Source organism: Thermobia domestica, chromosome 3 (assembly GCF_964235325.1).
Source record: "Thermobia domestica chromosome 3, izTheDome1.hap1.1, whole genome shotgun sequence".
NCBI lineage: Eukaryota > Metazoa > Arthropoda > Insecta > Zygentoma > Lepismatidae > Thermobia > Thermobia domestica.
Window position 1 is genome coordinate 61,250,459 of NC_137456.1, and position 20,536 is coordinate 61,270,994.

General features: G+C 34.7%; 1 protein-coding gene across 3 annotated transcripts in view; it reads right to left on the minus strand.

The window, feature by feature from the left end:
* Positions 1-20,536, minus strand: part of mms4 (Methyl methanesulfonate sensitivity 4) — a 104,859-nt gene that overhangs the window by 18,851 nt on the left and 65,472 nt on the right. For all 3 annotated transcript variants that reach the window (XM_081750942.1, XM_081750943.1, XM_081750941.1), the window contains one exon: positions 2,328-2,517. In XM_081750942.1, the coding sequence (XP_081607068.1) occupies positions 2,328-2,517 (190 nt within the window). The remainder of the gene's footprint in view (positions 1-2,327; positions 2,518-20,536) is intronic.

A 20,536-nucleotide genomic window follows, 5' to 3' on the forward strand; every position in this document is an offset into this window, starting at 1 on the left:
CTCAGTATTAATCAGGAACAACATACGTTAGCCTTGCTTATTATTTTTGTATGATATTGTCGCAAAGTATATCTTGTATCAGTGATATATCATTTGTGTGCATAATCTTTAAATCTGCTTTATTAAATAATTTATGTTGATTGCAATTTATCTGAGGAGACACGGTGGCTCAGTGGTTGAGCGCTTACCTCTGGTGTGTGGGGTCCCTGGTTCGATCCCGACCCAGTAAGTTTGTGTTGGACAATATCGTGTCCGTGGGTTTTCTCGGTTCTCCCTTTTGCTTCTAATTCTCATTCTACTAATTCTTCTATTATCATTCACTTGCCTTAACCATTCGTTTCTCTTAGCCTGAAAGGGCATAATCGTGGGAAGTTAAACTGAGTTTTTTTTTTTTTAAATTTATCTGAGTTTGATTCTTACGCACTATTTTCCTCATGATAACTATGCATATGTATATGAAGTTCTTAGGTTGCTTTCTTACCATGTTTGACGTTGAGCATATTTATGATGCGGTCTACCTTCTATAATTGGTGCAGTTTTTCTGGGAATTATCTTTTACTTTCCATACTCAAATTTTTGTTTAGTATCAGGATATGGAAAGAACTCTGTCATCCGTCAAATCTATATCTTTGGTTTAACCTATATCCGGAACATGTAAAGTTGCGGAGAAGGATTTCCCTGACACATTTTAACTTCTATATTTTTGGTGCTTACCGCCGGGAATCTTCCTACGATCTAAATTAACTTCTATAGTATACAGTATGTCTCATCTTTGGACATTTTTTTTCTTCCGTTAAACGTTAGTAATTGCAGAATTTTTTTCTCATGCGAAAATAATGCAATTTAAGTGGTTAATACTCGGGATCTCACATTTGATCCCAGTGAACATTAAGCTCATCCGTGGCTAAGCGGTTAGCGTACGCGCCTTTGGCGTGGGAGGCCTGGGTTCGATTCCTGGCGGGAGCGCATGTGGTTCGGATTCCACGTTAATTAGTAGGTCCACGTCTCATATAGACTCGCTGCTGAACGGGACTTTACATTCAAAATCAAGTCAAGCCCAGTGAACATTTTCAGCCTCGGATCATAAGTAGTTGTTTTGATCTCATTTTAAGCTTGGATCTCGTCTCATATAGCCCTATTTCTCAAAAATAGATGTTAGATCAATTAATGAACCTCAAAATTAATACTACAATAGACTCTCGACTATCTGGCCTACTTCCAAAAAAGATAAGAAAAAGAAAAGAAAGAAAGAAAGAACTCCGTAACAAAACGAGTAATAATTTTTGAATGATCTCCTCGACTTGTAATGGCTTCATAAAAACACGATTTGACAAGGAAAAGCATTCATATATCAAGAACTTGTTCAAAAACTAAAAACTTTAAGTTTTGACTCATTTAGGCCTATCCTTTCACACTTGTATAATCATTTATCAATAAACCGTAAAAAGACAAGATTAAAGCACTTATTTTCGAATTAGGACTACTTTCACACTAATATTTTGTTTATTTTATGTTTCCTGCAATTAAGTTGGACATTACAAAATTTATTTTAAAATGCATACAAAATTTTTATCCTTGGACTTCCGTTTTCTGTAATAAATTTTTAAAATGTTCAGTGCAATACATAACAAACACTTATAAAGTAGTCCTACACTAAGAGAAAAAAATATGAAAAAAAAAATCGGGTTTTGGTCCAAAAATTGTCTTTAATGATATGGGTGGAGCAAGAAATCAGTAATTTTAGAACTGCGGCTATCCGGCTTTTTTGTTATCCAGCTACCCTTCCGTTACATTAAGCCGGGTAGTCGGGAGTCTAATGGACTATTTCTCTAATACAGTAAAATTCACAATTTCGCTTAGTAAACTAAATATTTTCTACTTAATAAATGACAGTAATATTGTTATTTATTTATTGTGATGTAGTGGTGACACATGATATTAACGTATTCATAGTTTTGATAATTTTATTAGATATTAGATATTGCAATATTCGGTATCATACAAAAACACTTATATACCCACAGATATAAGAAATTATTCTTATGCCCTTATTAACCAATAACAACAAAAGAAAATATAATAACTAATAAAAAGAATGTCTGGTACATTTATTAACTTAATTATAAAACTGACATTATTATGGCTATATATTTAAGATCTCTTCTGTTCCCTCCATCAATCACAACGCACGGAAAAAAAACTTAATAGTCAAAATCATGATTTCATACGAAATCAGAATATAATAACAGGATAAATACATAGATATAATAAAGCTAGATTTATTCTTAAAACGAGCATATATCCCATCGAACCAAATTGTACGTTACCTTCAAAAGAGACTGTGGTGACGGGTAAACAGATGTGATAGCCTGTGCCACTTCTAATCCAATACTTTTAAACTGCTGAATTTGTTGTTGCCATAACCGTGACAGTCCGTTGCCATTTTTATCTATTTTTACACAATTTTTGGAATCACCAGGAGCGTACCAGCTAAAACCATGTTGCTGCCTCATTTGTCTACAAGGAAAGAAAATATACATTACGTTACGCGAAGGAAATAGGAATTGTAATGTTTCTCAACCTTGTATCCGCTTTATAAGTTTATTATACTCAACAAAATATTCATTGATTGACCCATCACCACTAACACATTTCAACACTTACTTAGAGTGAGTGTGTCAGTCGGAGTATCGAAACAGCTTGTCAAGACAGATTGAAGCAAAGATGTAACAGAATAGCAAAATGTCACGGCGTTTGGACGTATCAATTCAACAACAATCGATTCTTCTGAAGACTAATCTCAAACATTTCTTTGGCTAAACCATTGCCTCACGGAGGTTGATAGCACATCATTCTTTTCTTATTTGTATCCAAAATTCCAAGTTTTAGTGCAGCCGTTACATAATCGTAATCAGATATAATATAGTTCTGTTTGCAATCACGAATCTTCTCTGGTTGAAAACGTTGGTGTGCTTTGGAAATAGCAACTGCGTAGTCTGGGTCTCGAGAAAGCACAAACTACTTGATTTTGTCAAAATTCTCGCACACTCAATCCACGATGACCAGGAAATTTGGAATAGGAATAAAAAGCTTCCCTCCCCTCCAAAAAGAAATGAAAGAAAAAAACGGGAAATTATTCCCAACTGGAAACAGCATTTGACACTTTCAGTACTTTCAGAGAGCTAGTATTTTCTCTAAAAAGAACCATGTGCGTACTTGTAAACCTTAACCATAGTTAAAACCTTTTCAGCAGCCGAGATTGAGGTTAACCACAGTGTTTCAACAAAAATACAACGTAAACAGCTTTAAAATGTTAGATATATTTATTTCTGATCTCTGCAATTTTCTCCAGTTACTTGCTTCCAAATTTTCTAGCGCACTTTTATTTCAGTAGGGATACGTACCTAAAACCATTCACACCAAACAAGAACATTAGAAGCGCTAAAAAGGGGATTAAACAAATAAACAAATTATAATGTGGAAATATACAACTTTAGAAAAATCGGAACTTGAAAGTTGATATCCCAAGTTGAATTTACCAGACCAGCATAAAGAGAAATACGACGCATATACAAATATGTAATTTCTGAATCCATGATGACCCTCCATATTTTTATCAAAGGATTACAATAATAATAATAATCATCATCATCATCATCAACAACAACCACAACCCCCTTCCCCCCGCAATTCCTTGCGAACAGTAGTGGTTTTACGCGTTTGCCGTAAAAGTTGTTTGTCAGAGTGCTATGTTTTAAATATACTTTTTGATCTGTGCATGTTTTGTGCTTTTTAGCTCTCACCCTGTTTCGTTTAATTCAGTACTCCTTATTTGTCTTTAAAAAGGATAGTGTTAATTTAATTCTATATTCTCCATCACAGAAAAATTACTTAGAAATGTAATTAATTAAAAAAAAGAAACATGGTTTTATGGCCAGAACGGATTAGTTGTATTTACATTAACTTAAATAAAAATAATAATTTTAGTTCACGAACGGTGTTACAGAACGAGTTAAGGGGATGTCTACCCATCATCAGGGGCTTCAGAATCTCCATAAGGTAACATGTAAAATTTAATTCATAAATATCTTACAAAATACTGCACTTAGAAACTTGCAATTTTCTACACGAATGCCAAAGAGCAATACACAGTAAATAGTAATCTCAATTTTAAACTTAATGACTTAGATTAATTGTAATAATTACTTCCGTAATGAGGTAATCACTACTGCAGGTAAAGATTCAAAGACCACTTTCATACTTCATAAATTACTACGGGTGACATTCTTTGAAGAACACATGCTGGGGAGGAATGCATTGAGGCAATTTGAGAAGCGAAACTCGTGTCTGCCACCTCCATTTTCATAATCATTTACGTCTTGAGCAGCCTTCGTTCCCACCCCTACCCCCCACTTCCCTACTGAATTCCTAATACTTTACGACGGCAACTATAGAACAAAGATAATGATCTTTGAAACCTCGGTATCGAACATATGTTTCCAACTGCTTTTCTACATCTTTTGTTGCTTCAAGCGGGCAGAATCTCCGAACGGCTTTCACCTTTGCCACTGACAACTATAGTACTATACCTAGGTTTTAGGTACAACCAAAGAAAGTCTAAATGTTTCTTATTTGCCTATTTGATTTGTTGTCTGGATGGATAGATTTCTTTTCGTTTTATATTATTCATCACAGAAAATTATAGATGATGTTTCTGCGGTTAGAACGAATTAATTGTGTGCAGGGGTGGCAAAAATAAAATTTCCCTTTTTCAATAACTAGTTTGGTTTACCAAAACTCCTTTAAATATTTACCATACCCGTAAAAAAAAAAAAAAAAAAAAAAAAAAAAAAAAAAAAAGAACGACTTCCTGGATCATCACCAAATTTGGTCAAAATATAGAGTCAAGAGTCAGGAATTGAGTGTGTTATTAAAACCATGTGCTCAAACCGGAAGAGTTTAAATAAACCATTTCCGGTTTGATCATTGATCACCATAAATCGAAAACGGTAATATGTAGTGAGATCCGCTTTTGTGCTTTGTAAGAATACATTTAATCTCTATTATTAACTCTCTACCAAAACCGAAAATGATTTAAATTAACGATAATTTCTGGTTTCAATAAATATTGATCTACCTAGAGCAAAAACGGTAAAAAAAAGAAAGAAAAAAATAATAGATGAAAGCGGTTTCCTCCAATCGAGTAGCTCTCAAGCGTCTCAAGTCTACCTTTCATCTCCTCGTTTGACCTCCAATTGAAACCTGAAGTTATAGAAATTAACCACTTTCGGTTTCAATAGTGATCTCCATAGAACAGGAATGGTAAAAGCGAGAAGCGGTTTTTTACTTTCTATTCAGCGTTCTAAAAATAACTACTATCTTCAGTATTAAGCCTATATTCAAACCAAAAGAGATGGAAATCAACCACTTCCGGTTTTAACGGTGATGGCTATAGAATAAAAACTATAAAAGACAACAAAAGCTGTTTTCTGCAATCAATTAGGCGTCACAAGAATCTATTTCGTCTCTAGTCTAGTCTCTCTGTAATGTACCATTACAGTTGAAAGTAATGGCAACTTTTTTTTACGCACCCTGTACCTAGTAATTTTTTTAATTCAATTTCGGTTTAGTTACACAATTTATTTACTCTCTTTACTTCGAATTAAATATAATGAATCGAAAAGTTTCATTAGTAACCATATTCCCACTGAATAATATATTTTATTTATATTTTGATTAAGTGTAAATCCCATTTTCGGATATATAAGTTGAATAGTTACAAGGTTTACCATTCTGACGTCATACCGAAACATAGTTCCGTCATTGGATATAAATTTTCTTAATTTCAGACCAATGTAGAATTTAGTCAGGTACCTAATCTTTCCCTCACCCCCTCTCACTAGTCCATAGTCACTTTCAGATCCGGTTATATCTGGATTTGCCAAATTTCTATTTGCTTTGTAATTTCCGCGGCTAAAGTTTTCGTTCTGATTGGAGGAATTCTCCTACCTCTGGCTTTTTCGGCGCAATGTTATCAGAATAATCGAAGACACGTCACGAAGCACTATCTGTGGAAGTGATCACCATATTTCGACTTCATTAGGACTGAAATTCAAACGAACTTAAGGTAATATCCAGTTAATTTCATTGATAAACGTCGTGTGATCATTTAGGAGCCAGAAACATATATTTTTGTTCAAAGAACGGTAAAATCAGGGGAAAATATCTGCTTCCGGATTTCTGTTTACTAGGAAGCCATGTTTGCTGCCTAACTAGAATAGACAAAGTGAAATAGTGACTTTACTTTCTTTTTCTTTCAAACCATATATTCAGTTAGGGATTAGGGACATTACGACCTGTTCAGTGCATGTTGTTTGTGTATACAGTAAATGTGATTTTTTATTATTTATTTAGTAATTGCATGTACGTAGTAGGTTTGATAGTTGTAATGTAAATAATCATAATGGCAGCTTAAGTTAGCTTAAAAGGGCTCCTATCCCCTTTTCCAAATTGAACCAGTTCTAGCGGGGGAATGGGTTAGTTATAGTTTGTTTTAGGGCCTTTTCCCCTCTCAGGGGAAGGGTCCCTCAATAAACCTCGTTAAGGTGCCCCCAGGGCATCAATCTTTGGCAATAATTATGTAAACAATTGGTCAGGTCAATTGGACCTAGGGTTACCTTTCTCATTTTGCCCCCCTAAATTAAATAGAGCCAACTGTATATACCAACAAGGGAGTATTTTTCGTCAACATGCATGTAATTAAATGGTGCATGTTTGGTTTAGTTAGTTGTCTTTATGTATAGTACCAACAGTGGTGTATGTAGTTAGTAGTTTTGTGTGAGTGTGTGAATTTTCGGTTAGGACAGTGTATAAATATGCGTTAATTTAGTACCATTTGTCTAACTCGAAGTATGCTAAACCGGAGTAAATATTAAATTTCTGATTAATGAGTACAAGTATATATTTCAGTACACGGTAAATTATGCCTCCACCACAGCGCCATAGTGTCTGTTTTCGGTAGTCAATTGTTTGTTGACATTACGACATCGCATAACTTAGTGATCTAGATTGTTTGATTTTGGCCATTTATTTCTAAATTACATCCCGTGGACATGGTTTTCGGTTCAGATGAGTATACCTTCATATAAGATAGCATGGGATCTTACTGTACTGAAAATTTCAGCTTGCTAGGTCCAGTAGTAATTGAAATATCTACTGAAATAAAGAATACCTATTTTCTTAATAGAAGTAAAGCCCATATGCTGTTACTGTTTGTTTCAAAATGTAGTATTAAATTCTCTTTTCCCGTGGCTGTAGAAAAATTCCATTGTTGCTTTAGTTTTATCAGCAAATTGGAAATAGATTAATCGTTGACAATTTAACTTTCAGTGAATACACGTATGATTTTTTTTTAAAACCTGCGAAGTAAATACAATTTGGGTGCTTCGAAACAAGGAGTACGTGGTTCGATGAATGTTATTGTGTAGTAGTTTGAGCGTGATAGATTGTGATAATTATATATTTATTAGTGTGTAATATAAATATGTGTATGGCCTGCGTGTAAAATGTATGAAATAGGGTGTCTATAAAATATTACTTCGCGCGAAAATTAGTAGATAATGAATGAACGTAATGATATATTAATAATATGATATAAAATAATATGAATGAGATGATATGACACCTATATTTAAATGGATAGGCCTAGTGTATGTTATATAGTGAAAATATGAATACATTTACTAAAAAAAAAAAAAAAAATCTCTCGCGTTTTGACTTCTACACCAGTACATTCATCCCACCGAGTTTGTTACTTGGATAGTAAATTGTAGTTGGGAATTGTGTGTTACTTCGCATTTAAGTACCTCATAATAACAGCCCCGGATCTTAAGCCTTTCAATAGATAGGGTAGCATCATGTGGGAATTACTTCTAAAGGTTGACAGAAATGATAATTAAGAAAAATAACTGCTATTTCCTGTGATCATCGAAAAGTACAGGTTTCGGTCATTTGTACATTTAACATTCATTGCCTCTCCGAGATTTTTTTTTTTCGTTGCTTACCTTGTTTATTTATTGTGCAGTGTTCATATAACTCAGTTCGGACTATCCGATTAAATCAACTGCTACTAAATTAATATTCATGTCATTAGCGTACCCGGACGTCGACCCCTAGTCCCCTTAAGTATTTTCATGTTTTTTCTTAGTTTAATTAGATGAGGGAAATTAACGACGTCCCAGACTGTGGCATGTCTGCGCAGGGTAGCCATCGGTGATGTTTGGTTATTGAAATCACCGATCCAAAATTCAGTTTATTTAATTTTTTTTTTATTTTGGCAAATTCTAATTAGGGATATCTTAGCTATTACTCTAATTTCATTACTATTCTGGAATCTTCTAGTTTCCAAGAGGTCGGATGATTTTTTTTTCTTTTGAAATTCTAAATTAACGCCGTCTCTAACCTTCCGGAGGATTTTCGGGACCCTGCTGGTTTGGGCCGGATACGGGGATCGGATTTCAATCTTACAACCAAACTCTTGTGGGATTGGGATCTGATGGACACAGAACTTGCATCCTTGGCAGCAGGGCGCTCCTTGAGTCTACGTATTTGAGTAGACCACCCTTTTGGCATGTTAAGAATATTTTGGCTATGGATTTTGTTGAGAGCGAAATTCGACTTTTATCTTTGTAGCGTTAGTTATTTCCCACTTAAGTCTTTGGCGCCCCTATTCTTCGTCTTCCTTCTTCTCTATCTCTCTCTCTGTCTTCATTACTTCGAGATTTTTTTTTTCAAATTTTTTAACCTCCCCCCCCCGGTTTCTGAAACTCATGAAAACGTACAATATTCATATCACTTATTTCGATCGTATGTACTAACTGAGACATCGAGGGATGCAATTCGTGGAGGTATTGCAGCACATCTCAGGACCATTTTCGCGATATTCAATCCACCACGGGAGAAATTGACGAGAAGGTACACTATGCTTTCAGATTCCTGAAAACATTTGTTATTCATTGATCGTACAAATTATACCCATTGACGACTGATTTCTGGTTTTATTTCTATTGATTGGTCATATAGTGTGTATGTATTAATAGTTTGGGCCCACTAGTTTCGAATAACATTGATTTTTTTTCTGTATATACATCTATATATGTACTTACATAGTTTTAAAAGTTACGTGCCTGCTCTATTTGTTGTATTTCCACCTCTTATGTCAACTTATTAAATAATACTAACTATTTTTTTTTTATATACGCGGATCTTTAGTAAATTGAGAATGATTATTGATTATCGGGTTTACATATAAAGTTCAATGTCGCAACCTTATAAAAAAAAAAATAATAATTTTTGTTAGTCAGGGTTTTTGTTTATTTTGAGCCAATAAAATATGAATACTTATCGAATATAAAAAGGTTATGTAGATATTAAATGTCGACGAAATACTACGATGGATATTAAAGTGAAATTTATTATATTGAGTAATATGAATATATATATATATATATATATGCGAGTATGTATGTAAAGGGCTCGGTATTTACCCTGGTTGTTTTAGGTTGCCATAGATTTTTGACACCCGACATTTACCAACTATTTGTGATATATAGTATTACCGCGTAAATTGTAATAAATTACATTTTGTTGAGTTGTTATTGATGTTTGTGACTATTAAAGTTGAATATCACGTTAAATACTGCATGTAAATAAAACAAGTAGCAGGTCGTAAGAAAAGTAAAAATAACCCTAATCCTTATCCAAATTTATTTTGCGAGATCATAGTGAAATCAGTAAGCTACGAAACAGTGTGCCTCTCCAACGAATCCTTCTATCAGTAAACTATGAAACAAATCCTTCCCCTACGATCGGAAACCTAACTATTCAGTGACTAGAATCTTTGACTACACGATCTATACTAGAAAAAAAAAATAGTGATCTTAAATTCAATGAACTGAAATTTGGTTAATAATTTAATGTGAATACAGGAATATGGAAATATGTTCCCAATGTCTGTGACTGAATTCGATAATTTTTCTTTAATCTTGATAAACTTTGAAATTTTATATCAAGTGCGTCAAGTGACGAAATGAGAAATATAAATATATATGTATATGAAGCAACTATTTGTCTATAGTTAAAACAAAAACAATTAAATACTCTCATGGACACAAATCACAGTGCGTAAAGAGAGTTGAAAAAAGAGTTATCATCGACGTGAGAACAAAGACTCATAAAATTGTCGAAATGTCTCCTCTTGGGACAGAGACTCAATAAAATGCTACTAAAGTGTTTTTTTTTTTTTTTTAAGAATGGTTAACCAATTATATTTTTTTTCCTTTCTTTTGCCCGCAATGATATGTATTCATTGCACTGAATCTTAAATATATTGACCTTTGAATTTTCTTTTTTTTTCCTTTATTTTCTGTCTTTCGTTTTTTTTTTGTCGAATTCTTTTTTATGTAATCCAACTTTTAATATATCTAGAAAGAGAAATGTGTTATTTGATCTTGTTGAAAGTAGCGGATTTCTGTGCATGCTTATGAAATATTCTTTTCTTGTATTAAATTTTTCCTGTTATGTCAAACTAAGTTTTCCTTTATTGAAATGTAATAAATGTCTATAGAAATGTAGTTAGGTTAGTTTAATTCAACTAAATACAACCTGAAGTATACATTGTCCTGTATGAATGTGTGTGTGTGAGTGAAATGTAGGTTTAGTATTAAGTGCACAAATTATTTTGACATATATGTGTGACTTATTATAATTAATGGTAGCTAGCAATTAAACTCATTGAATGTTAATACTAACTTAATTTAAGTTGGCTCTATGAAGGAAGTAAAAAGGACTGAAGTAGCCTGAACAAATGATCATCATGGGAGAACTGTGAAAGTCAAAATCTTCGACAAATATGTGATACTCTGATTTTTTTTTTCCTCTGTGGTCGATTCTAACATGCCATCAACTTCGTCGTTCATTTTTCAAATATTGGATATTAGTCTAGAACTTCTGGAAATATTGAATAAACGGTAAAATTAAACTTTCTCATCTATCTCAGAGCTAGATTGGGATAATTCGGTAGTTGGGGTTAAATGGATCTAGGTCGGGGATGTATGGGTTAACATGTGTCTACCTTTGATCACCTTAATACCAAACATTCACCCAATAGCTATTGGAAATGATCCCAATTCGATAATTATTCACTTTTCCTTTACCATATTTCTTAAAATATCCAGTAACAGTTTCCTCTTTATCACCTTCTTACTTTACCTCTTTCCTCTTCTATCTTCCTTTTCCTTTCTTCATCTTCTTCTATTTTTAAATAAAACTGAAAAGGGGGTCGTGACTGGGAATTCTATATGTAATAAACACGGTCATGTATTCATTTGATTTTTATTTTCATTAGAAGTCCGATAAAAAAGTTTTCTCGTTTCGATCGAACCTAGTATGTTCGAAATTAAGAAATGGATATTATAGTCCAATATAATTAGACATAAGCTGATAGCTTCATGAATATCCCCACCAGGGGTGAAGGGTTCCCACTCACGACTTATTCCGTGCATCACATTTTGTTGCAGATTCTTTCTTCCCTCAATCAGTTTTAGATTGACGAGCCGTGACGGGATTCGTTGTTATGGAAACGGTGGTTTCTATGGCAACGGGGCCCCTTTTTCAGTTTTAGAGTGGCGACACGTGACAAGACTGTTGCCATGGTAACCATGTTTACTGTGGTAACGGATCTGAAAATGCTTATTGAATAATACCAGTTATCATACCAATCAGTTTGAATTGGTGAACCGCGACAAGAATGTTTGTCATGGCAACGTTTGTTTCCATGGCAACGGATCTCAGTTTAAATGGCGACCGATAGATCTGAAATTTTTTAAGAATGTCAAAGAGTGAGGTTGAAGGCATGTTGAATTGATTACAACATTGAAATTAATAAGAGAAATTTTATAGTCAAGTGAAACAAGTAGAGTCGTTGGCTGCTTTGTCATTTTTGTTTCCTTTTCTAAGGGGGAAAAAGAGAAGGAGTGTCAAAATTTTTTCTAAATTGGAACTAAACGCTAGAAGGGTTTCAAGGAAGGAAAGAGAATGGGAGTCCTTTAATTCATGAATAATACTTGTCTGGATAGCGAATAAGTATTTTATAGTATATGTGTATTTTTGATATATATCTTGTCTTTTGTAAAGTGTGTCAAAGCTATGGCAACAAATAAAAAAGTTGTTTTGTCACAGGACGAATGTGAAGTCACGTGCACTCAATGCACGTTAGATGAAAAAGAGAAAAGATCTCGCGCCCCGCGGAGATTAATAAGATGCACCGGTTGTGGACTAAAATGGATCCACTTTGCTTGCACCAATTTGGATGATACTGCTGAAAATGCAGAAAAAGTTCAAACCGGCGAAATAATAAAATACTGTGAGAATTGTGAAAAGGACCGAGGCCAAATATCTCCAGCGGAGATATCTGACCTCGATGATGAGGAAAAGAATGGAAATCACAGTGATTCTCGGGATCAGACGGCAAACCCGAAGGAAGGAATGTCATCTGGAGGGTCTGACACGTCTGCATTAATTCGCCAGATGATGGAAATGATGAATGAAAAATTTTCTAACATGGAAGTTAAAATAGAACAGAATGGTGCAGATCTGAGACGTGAGAATGCAGAAATGAGGCGTGAGATAAATGAAAAGTTAGACCAGAATAGTGAAAACTTAAGGCGTGAAATAAATGAAAAGTTTGATACCTCGAAACGAGAGACCGATGCTCGATTCGAGGTACTAAACAATAAATTTGACCAGATCTGTTTAGACTTTGCTTCTTCGATTAGCAAATTGAAAGAGCAAACGTCTACTGAACTAGAGCAGGTTAGATACCAGGCCCAACATTCTACCGAGCAGCTCAGAGACGAAACAAATGAAAAATTAAATGAAATAGATGTAAGGTTTGAGAGCACAAACAAAAGATTTTGTGACATCGAACAAAAGGTTGAACAGCAGCAGGCTGAAATAAGTAAATTAAATGTTGCAATATCCAACCTATCAATAGAAACTAAACTAGAGTCGGTTGATCAAAGAATTAGTCAAATTCAAACCGAAGTAGACAGTCTTAAGGGGAATATTACTAAATTGGAACTCGTCAAGTCTGATATCTCCTATCCTTTTCCTGATGGCGATTCTCCAGGGAAAATTTTCCCAGAAACAAGTAACGTCCTCCCGGGAAAGAGTCAAGTGTTGCCTGATGCACGGGACACAGCAATGTATTGTCCCCCGCATCAGCCAACCTCGAAATCATGGTTGAGTAATTTCGATGTACCGATGCAGTCGAGTGTTGTGACTACAACAGTCACTAGCGTAAATGCTCACTCTACCTTTGGAATGGTATAATCTTACAGCGTGCTGCCAGGAGGGGAAAGGAGATGTGCCGGACCGTCGGTTACTGCCGTGGTGGGTCCTAAGTTCGAACCTCACATGGTCAATACTAATTATAAAACCTCTCTTGGTCATATGGGAGCGTTCAGTTCGGTGACCACTCCGTCGGTGGCAAATCCGGTGACAACCCCAACCGCTCAGGATAACGCGTTGATTCCAATAGATTCTTTTCCTGCCCCGTATAGTATGAGCTCTAAAGTTTCCCTCCGGGATATTGAACGTTTTCCCACTTTCGATGGGAACATTGCTAACGGGTTACCTCGAGTTTTCCTGCGAAGATTGCAGCAATATCTAGATATGTACAAACTTACTGATGGGGAACGCCTACAAATAGTCGAAAAATGTTTGATCGCCGCTTCGGGCGCATGGTTTGCCTCGGTTAAATACCAAATCCGGACGTTCAGTGATTTTTTGATTCTCTTCAAAGAAGAGTATTGTAATGAGCACATCGAGCGGCTCCAAAAGAGAAACTTACAATCACTCCGGTATGATCGCTCCAAGTATGGGTCCCTCTTGGACTATGCTTGGAAAATCATTGAACTATATTATCAGATAGCTGAACATCCCTCTCAGGCCGAACTGGTAGATATTATAGTTAACGCTCTTCCACCCGATGAGTCCCGGGCCATAGCGTCCCACTTGTGCCAAACGGTGCGAGAAGTCACCTCACGTTTAGCTGCCTTGTGCGGCAAGGAAGTTGGTGGTCCACCAAAATGATACTTCGCCCGACAGGCAAAGATTCTAAAACCGACGAAGACGAAGGTAACGGCAAGTTGCCAGACAGATTTCCTGAGTTATACCCAAGCTGGATCTCGTTATCCTAGTGGGTATGGCTCAGAAAACAACACTAATGGCCGGCGACTATTCAGGAATCGGCCCATGTTCAACAATCGCCGGAGTTATCGTCCCTATGACCGTACCAACATGGAATCGAACCCGGATAGGGGCGATAACATCAGGAGGAATTTTAACAGGACGTACGGAAGAAGGGAGAACGGTAATAGTCAGGGCAATAATAATAACAATAATAGTAACAATAATGTAAATCGACCCCAGAATTCAGTCCCTTCGCAAGTGCGTGGTAACGGTGAGCCTAGAACAATATTAAATGGCAGTGATAGACGGGAAACTGCGGCCTAATGTCATTAGATATACTAGTCGACGGCTGAAGCCTTACGAATTGTCTCTGTCGATTTCTCAGTTAGAACTTCTGTCCGCTCTATTGCTATATGAACACTACTGAAAAAAAAAAGTATCGGAACTCACAATTTTCGAAATTTAAAGATTTTCAATTGTACAGAAGATAAACGTAGTGAATTACTCGCGCAATACCCCAAGTAGATATAATATACTGTCCTAGTGAGACTGGTAACGTTTGAATGGGATGAATGAGTGTGTTAACTTAACAAGCATCAGTAGTTAGTATTCCCAATTAGCAAAATTTTGTTATTCTAACAAAATTTTGTTAATGGGCCGGGGAAAACTGTAATGTACCATTACAGTTGAAAGTAATGGCAACTTTTTTTTACGCACCCTGTACCTAGTAATTTTTTTAATTCAATTTCGGTTTAGTTACACAATTTATTTACTCTCTTTACTTCGAATTAAATATAATGAATCGAAAAGTTTCATTAGTAACCATATTCCCACTGAATAATATATTTTATTTATATTTTGATTAAGTGTAAATCCCATTTTCGGATATATAAGTTGAATAGTTACAAGGTTTACCATTCTGACGTCATACCGAAACATAGTTCCGTCATTGGATATAAATTTTCTTAATTTCAGACCAATGTAGAATTTAGTCAGGTACCTAATCTTTCCCTCACCCCCTCTCACTAGTCCATAGTCACTTTCAGATCCGGTTATATCTGGATTTGCCAAATTTCTATTTGCTTTGTAATTTCCGCGGCTAAAGTTTTCGTTCTGATTGGAGGAATTCTCCTACCTCTGGCTTTTTCGGCGCAATGTTATCAGAATAATCGAAGACACGTCACGAAGCACTATCTGTGGAAGTGATCACCATATTTCGACTTCATTAGGACTGAAATTCAAACGAACTTAAGGTAATATCCAGTTAATTTCATTGATAAACGTCGTGTGATCATTTAGGAGCCAGAAACATATATTTTTGTTCAAAGAACGGTAAAATCAGGGGAAAATATCTGCTTCCGGATTTCTGTTTACTAGGAAGCCATGTTTGCTGCCTAACTAGAATAGACAAAGTGAAATAGTGACTTTACTTTCTTTTTCTTTCAAACCATATATTCAGTTAGGGATTAGGGACATTACGACCTGTTCAGTGCATGTTGTTTGTGTATACAGTAAATGTGATTTTTTATTATTTATTTAGTAATTGCATGTACGTAGTAGGTTTGATAGTTGTAATGTAAATAATCATAATGGCAGCTTAAGTTAGCTTAAAAGGGCTCCTATCCCCTTTTCCAAATTGAACCAGTTCTAGCGGGGGAATGGGTTAGTTATAGTTTGTTTTAGGGCCTTTTCCCCTCTCAGGGGAAGGGTCCCTCAATAAACCTCGTTAAGGTGCCCCCAGGGCATCAATCTTTGGCAATAATTATGTAAACAATTGGTCAGGTCAATTGGACCTAGGGTTACCTTTCTCATTTTGCCCCCCTAAATTAAATAGAGCCAACTGTATATACCAACAAGGGAGTATTTTTCGTCAACATGCATGTAATTAAATGGTGCATGTTTGGTTTAGTTAGTTGTCTTTATGTATAGTACTAACAGTGGTGTATGTAGTTAGTAGTTTTGTGTGAGTGTGTGAATTTTCGGTTAGGACAGTGTATAAATATGCGTTAATTTAGTACCATTTGTCTAACTCGAAGTATGCTAAACCGGAGTAAATATTAAATTTCTGATTAATGAGTACAAGTATATATTTCAGTACACGGTAAATTATGCCTCCACCACAGCGCCATAGTGTCTGTTTTCGGTAGTCAATTGTTTGTTGACATTACGACATCGCATAACTTAGTGATCTAGATTGTTTGATTTTGGCCATTTATTTCTAAATTACATCCCGTGGACATGGTTTTCGGTTCAGATGAGTATACCTTCATATAAGATAGCATGGGATCTTACTGTACTGAAAATTTCAGCTTGCTAGGTCCAGTAGTAATTGAAATATCTACTGAAATAAAGAATACCTATTTTCTTAATAGAAGTAAAGCCCATATGCTGTTACTGTTTGTTTCAAAATGTAGTATTAAATTCTCTTTTCCCGTGGCTGTAGAAAAATTCCATTGTTGCTTTAGTTTTATCAGCAAATTGGAAATAGATTAATCGTTGACAATTTAACTTTCAGTGAATACACGTATGATTTTTTTTTAAAACCTGCGAAGTAAATACAATTTGGGTGCTTCGAAACAAGGAGTACGTGGTTCGATGAATGTTATTGTGTAGTAGTTTGAGCGTGATAGATTGTGATAATTATATATTTATTAGTGTGTAATATAAATATGTGTATGGCCTGCGTGTAAAATGTATGAAATAGGGTGTCTATAAAATATTACTTCGCGCGAAAATTAGTAGATAATGAATGAACGTAATGATATATTAATAATATGATATAAAATAATATGAATGAGATGATATGACACCTATATTTAAATGGATAGGCCTAGTGTATGTTATATAGTGAAAATATGAATACGTTTACTAAAAAAAAAAAAAATCTCTCGCGTTTTGACTTCTACACCAGTACATTCATCCCACCGAGTTTGTTACTTGGATAGTAAATTGTAGTTGGGAATTGTGTGTTACTTCGCATTTAAGTACCTCATAATAACAGCCCCGGATCTTAAGCCTTTCAATAGATAGGGTAGCATCATGTGGGAATTACTTCTAAAGGTTGACAGAAATGATAATTAAGAAAAATAACTGCTATTTCCTGTGATCATCGAAAAGTACAGGTTTCGGTCATTTGTACATTTAACATTCATTGCCTCTCCGAGATTTTTTTTTTTTTCGTTGCTTACCTTGTTTATTTATTGTGCAGTGTTCATATAACTCAGTTCGGACTATCCGATTAAATCAACTGCTACTAAATTAATATTCATGTCATTAGCGTACCCGGACGTCGACCCCTAGTCCCCTTAAGTATTTTCATGTTTTTTCTTAGTTTAATTAGATGAGGGAAATTAACGACGTCCCAGACTGTGGCATGTCTGCGCAGGGTAGCCATCGGTGATGTTTGGTTATTGAAATCACCGATCCAAAATTCAGTTTATTTAATTTTTTTTTTATTTTGGCAAATTCTAATTAGGGATATCTTAGCTATTACTCTAATTTCATTACTATTCTGGAATCTTCTAGTTTCCAAGAGGTCAGATGATTTTTTTTTTCTTTTGAAATTCTAAATTAACGCCGTCTCTAACCTTCCGGAGGATTTTCGGGACCCTGCTGGTTTGGGCCGGATACGGGGATCGGATTTCAATCTTACAACCAAACTCTTGTGGGATTGGGATCTGATGGACACAGAACTTGCATCCTTGGCAGCAGGGCGCTCCTTGAGTCTACGTATTTGAGTAGACCACCCTTTTGGCATGTTAAGAATATTTTGGCTATGGATTTTGTTGAGAGCGAAATTCGACTTTTATCTTTGTAGCGTTAGTTATTTCCCACTTAAGTCTTTGGCGCCCCTATTCTTCGTCTTCCTTCTTCTCTATCTCTCTCTCTGTCTTCATTACTTCGAGATTTTTTTTTCAAATTTTTTAACCTCCCCCCCCCCCCGGTTTCTGAAACTCATGAAAACGTACAATATTCATATCACTTATTTCGATCGTATGTACTAACTGAGACATCGAGGGATGCAATTCGTGGAGGTATTGCAGCACATCTCAGGACCATTTTCGCGATATTCAATCCACCACGGGAGAAATTGACGAGAAGGTACACTATGCTTTCAGATTCCTGAAAACATTTGTTATTCATTGATCGTACAAATTATACCCATTGACGACTGATTTCTGGTTTTATTTCTATTGATTGGTCATATAGTGTGTATGTATTAATAGTTTGGGCCCACTAGTTTCGAATAACATTGATTTTTTTTCTGTATATACATCTATATATGTACTTACATAGTTTTAAAAGTTACGTGCCTGCTCTATTTGTTGTATTTCCACCTCTTATGTCAACTTATTAAATAATACCAACTATTTTTTTTTATATACGCGGATCTTTAGTAAATTGAGAATGATTATTGATTATCGGGTTTACATATAAAGTTCAATGTCGCAACCTTATAAAAAAAAAAAATAATAATTTTTGTTAGTCAGGGTTTTTGTTTATTTTGAGCCAATAAAATATGAATACTTATCGAATATAAAAAGGTTATGTAGATATTAAATGTCGACGAAATACTACGATGGATATTAAAGTGAAATTTATTATATTGAGTAATATGAATATATATATATATATATATGCGAGTATGTATGTAAAGGGCTCGGTATTTACCCTGGTTGTTTTAGGTTGCCATAGATTTTTGACACCCGACATTTACCAACTATTTGTGATATATAGTATTACCGCGTAAATTGTAATAAATTACATTTTGTTGAGTTGTTATTGATGTTTGTGACTATTAAAGTTGAATATCATGTTAAATACTGCATGTAAATAAAACAAGTAGCAGGTCGTAAGAAAAGTAAAAATAACCCTAATCCTTATCCAAATTTATTTTGCGAGATCATAGTGAAATCAGTAAGCTACGAAACAGTGTGCCTCTCCAACGAATCCTTCTATCAGTAAACTATGAAACAAATCCTTCCCCTACGATCGGAAACCTAACTATTCAGTGACTAGAATCTTTGACTACACGATCTATACTAGAAAAAAAAATAGTGATCTTAAATTCAATGAACTGAAATTTGGTTAATAATTTAATGTGAATACAGGAATATGGAAATATGTTCCCAATGTCTGTGACTGAATTCGATAATTTTTCTTTAATCTTGATAAACTTTGAAATTTTATATCAAGTGCGTCAAGTGACGAAATGAGAAATATAAATATATATGTATATGAAGCAACTATTTGTCTATAGTTAAAACAAAAACAATTAAATACTCTCATGGACACAAATCACAGTGCGTAAAGAGAGTTGAAAAAAGAGTTATCATCGACGTGAGAACAAAGACTCATAAAATTGTCGAAATGTCTCCTCTTGGGACAGAGACTCAATAAAATGCTACTAAAGTGTTTTTTTTTTTTTTTAAGAATGATTAACCAATTATATTTTTTTTCCTTTCTTTTGCCCGCAATGATATGTATTCATTGCACTGAATCTTAAATATATTGACCTTTGAATTTTCTTTTTTTTTCCTTTATTTTCTGTCTTTCGTTTTTTTTTGTCGAATTCTTTTTTATGTAATCCAACTTTTAATATATCTAGAAAGAGAAATGTGTTATTTGATCTTGTTGAAAGTAGCGGATTTCTGTGCATGCTTATGAAATATTCTTTTCTTGTATTAAATTTTTCCTGTTATGTCAAACTAAGTTTTCCTTTATTGAAATGTAATAAATGTCTATAGAAATGTAGTTAGGTTAGTTTAATTCAACTAAATACAACCTGAAGTATACATTGTCCTGTATGAATGTGTGTGTGTGAGTGAAATGTAGGTTTAGTATTAAGTGCACAAATTATTTTGACATATATGTGTGACTTATTATAATTAATGGTAGCTAGCAATTAAACTCATTGAATGTTAATACTAACTTAATTTAAGTTGGCTCTATGAAGGAAGTAAAAAGGACTGAAGTAGCCTGAACAAATGATCATCATGGGAGAACTGTGAAAGTCAAAATCTTCGACAAATATGTGATACTCTGATTTTTTTTTTCCTCTGTGGTCGATTCTAACATGCCATCAACTTCGTCGTTCATTTTTCAAATATTGGATATTAGTCTAGAACTTCTGGAAATATTGAATAAACGGTAAAATTAAACTTTCTCATCTATCTCAGAGCTAGATTGGGATAATTCGGTAGTTGGGGTTAAATGGATCTAGGTCGGGGATGTATGGGTTAACATGTGTCTACCTTTGATCACCTTAATACCAAACATTCACCCA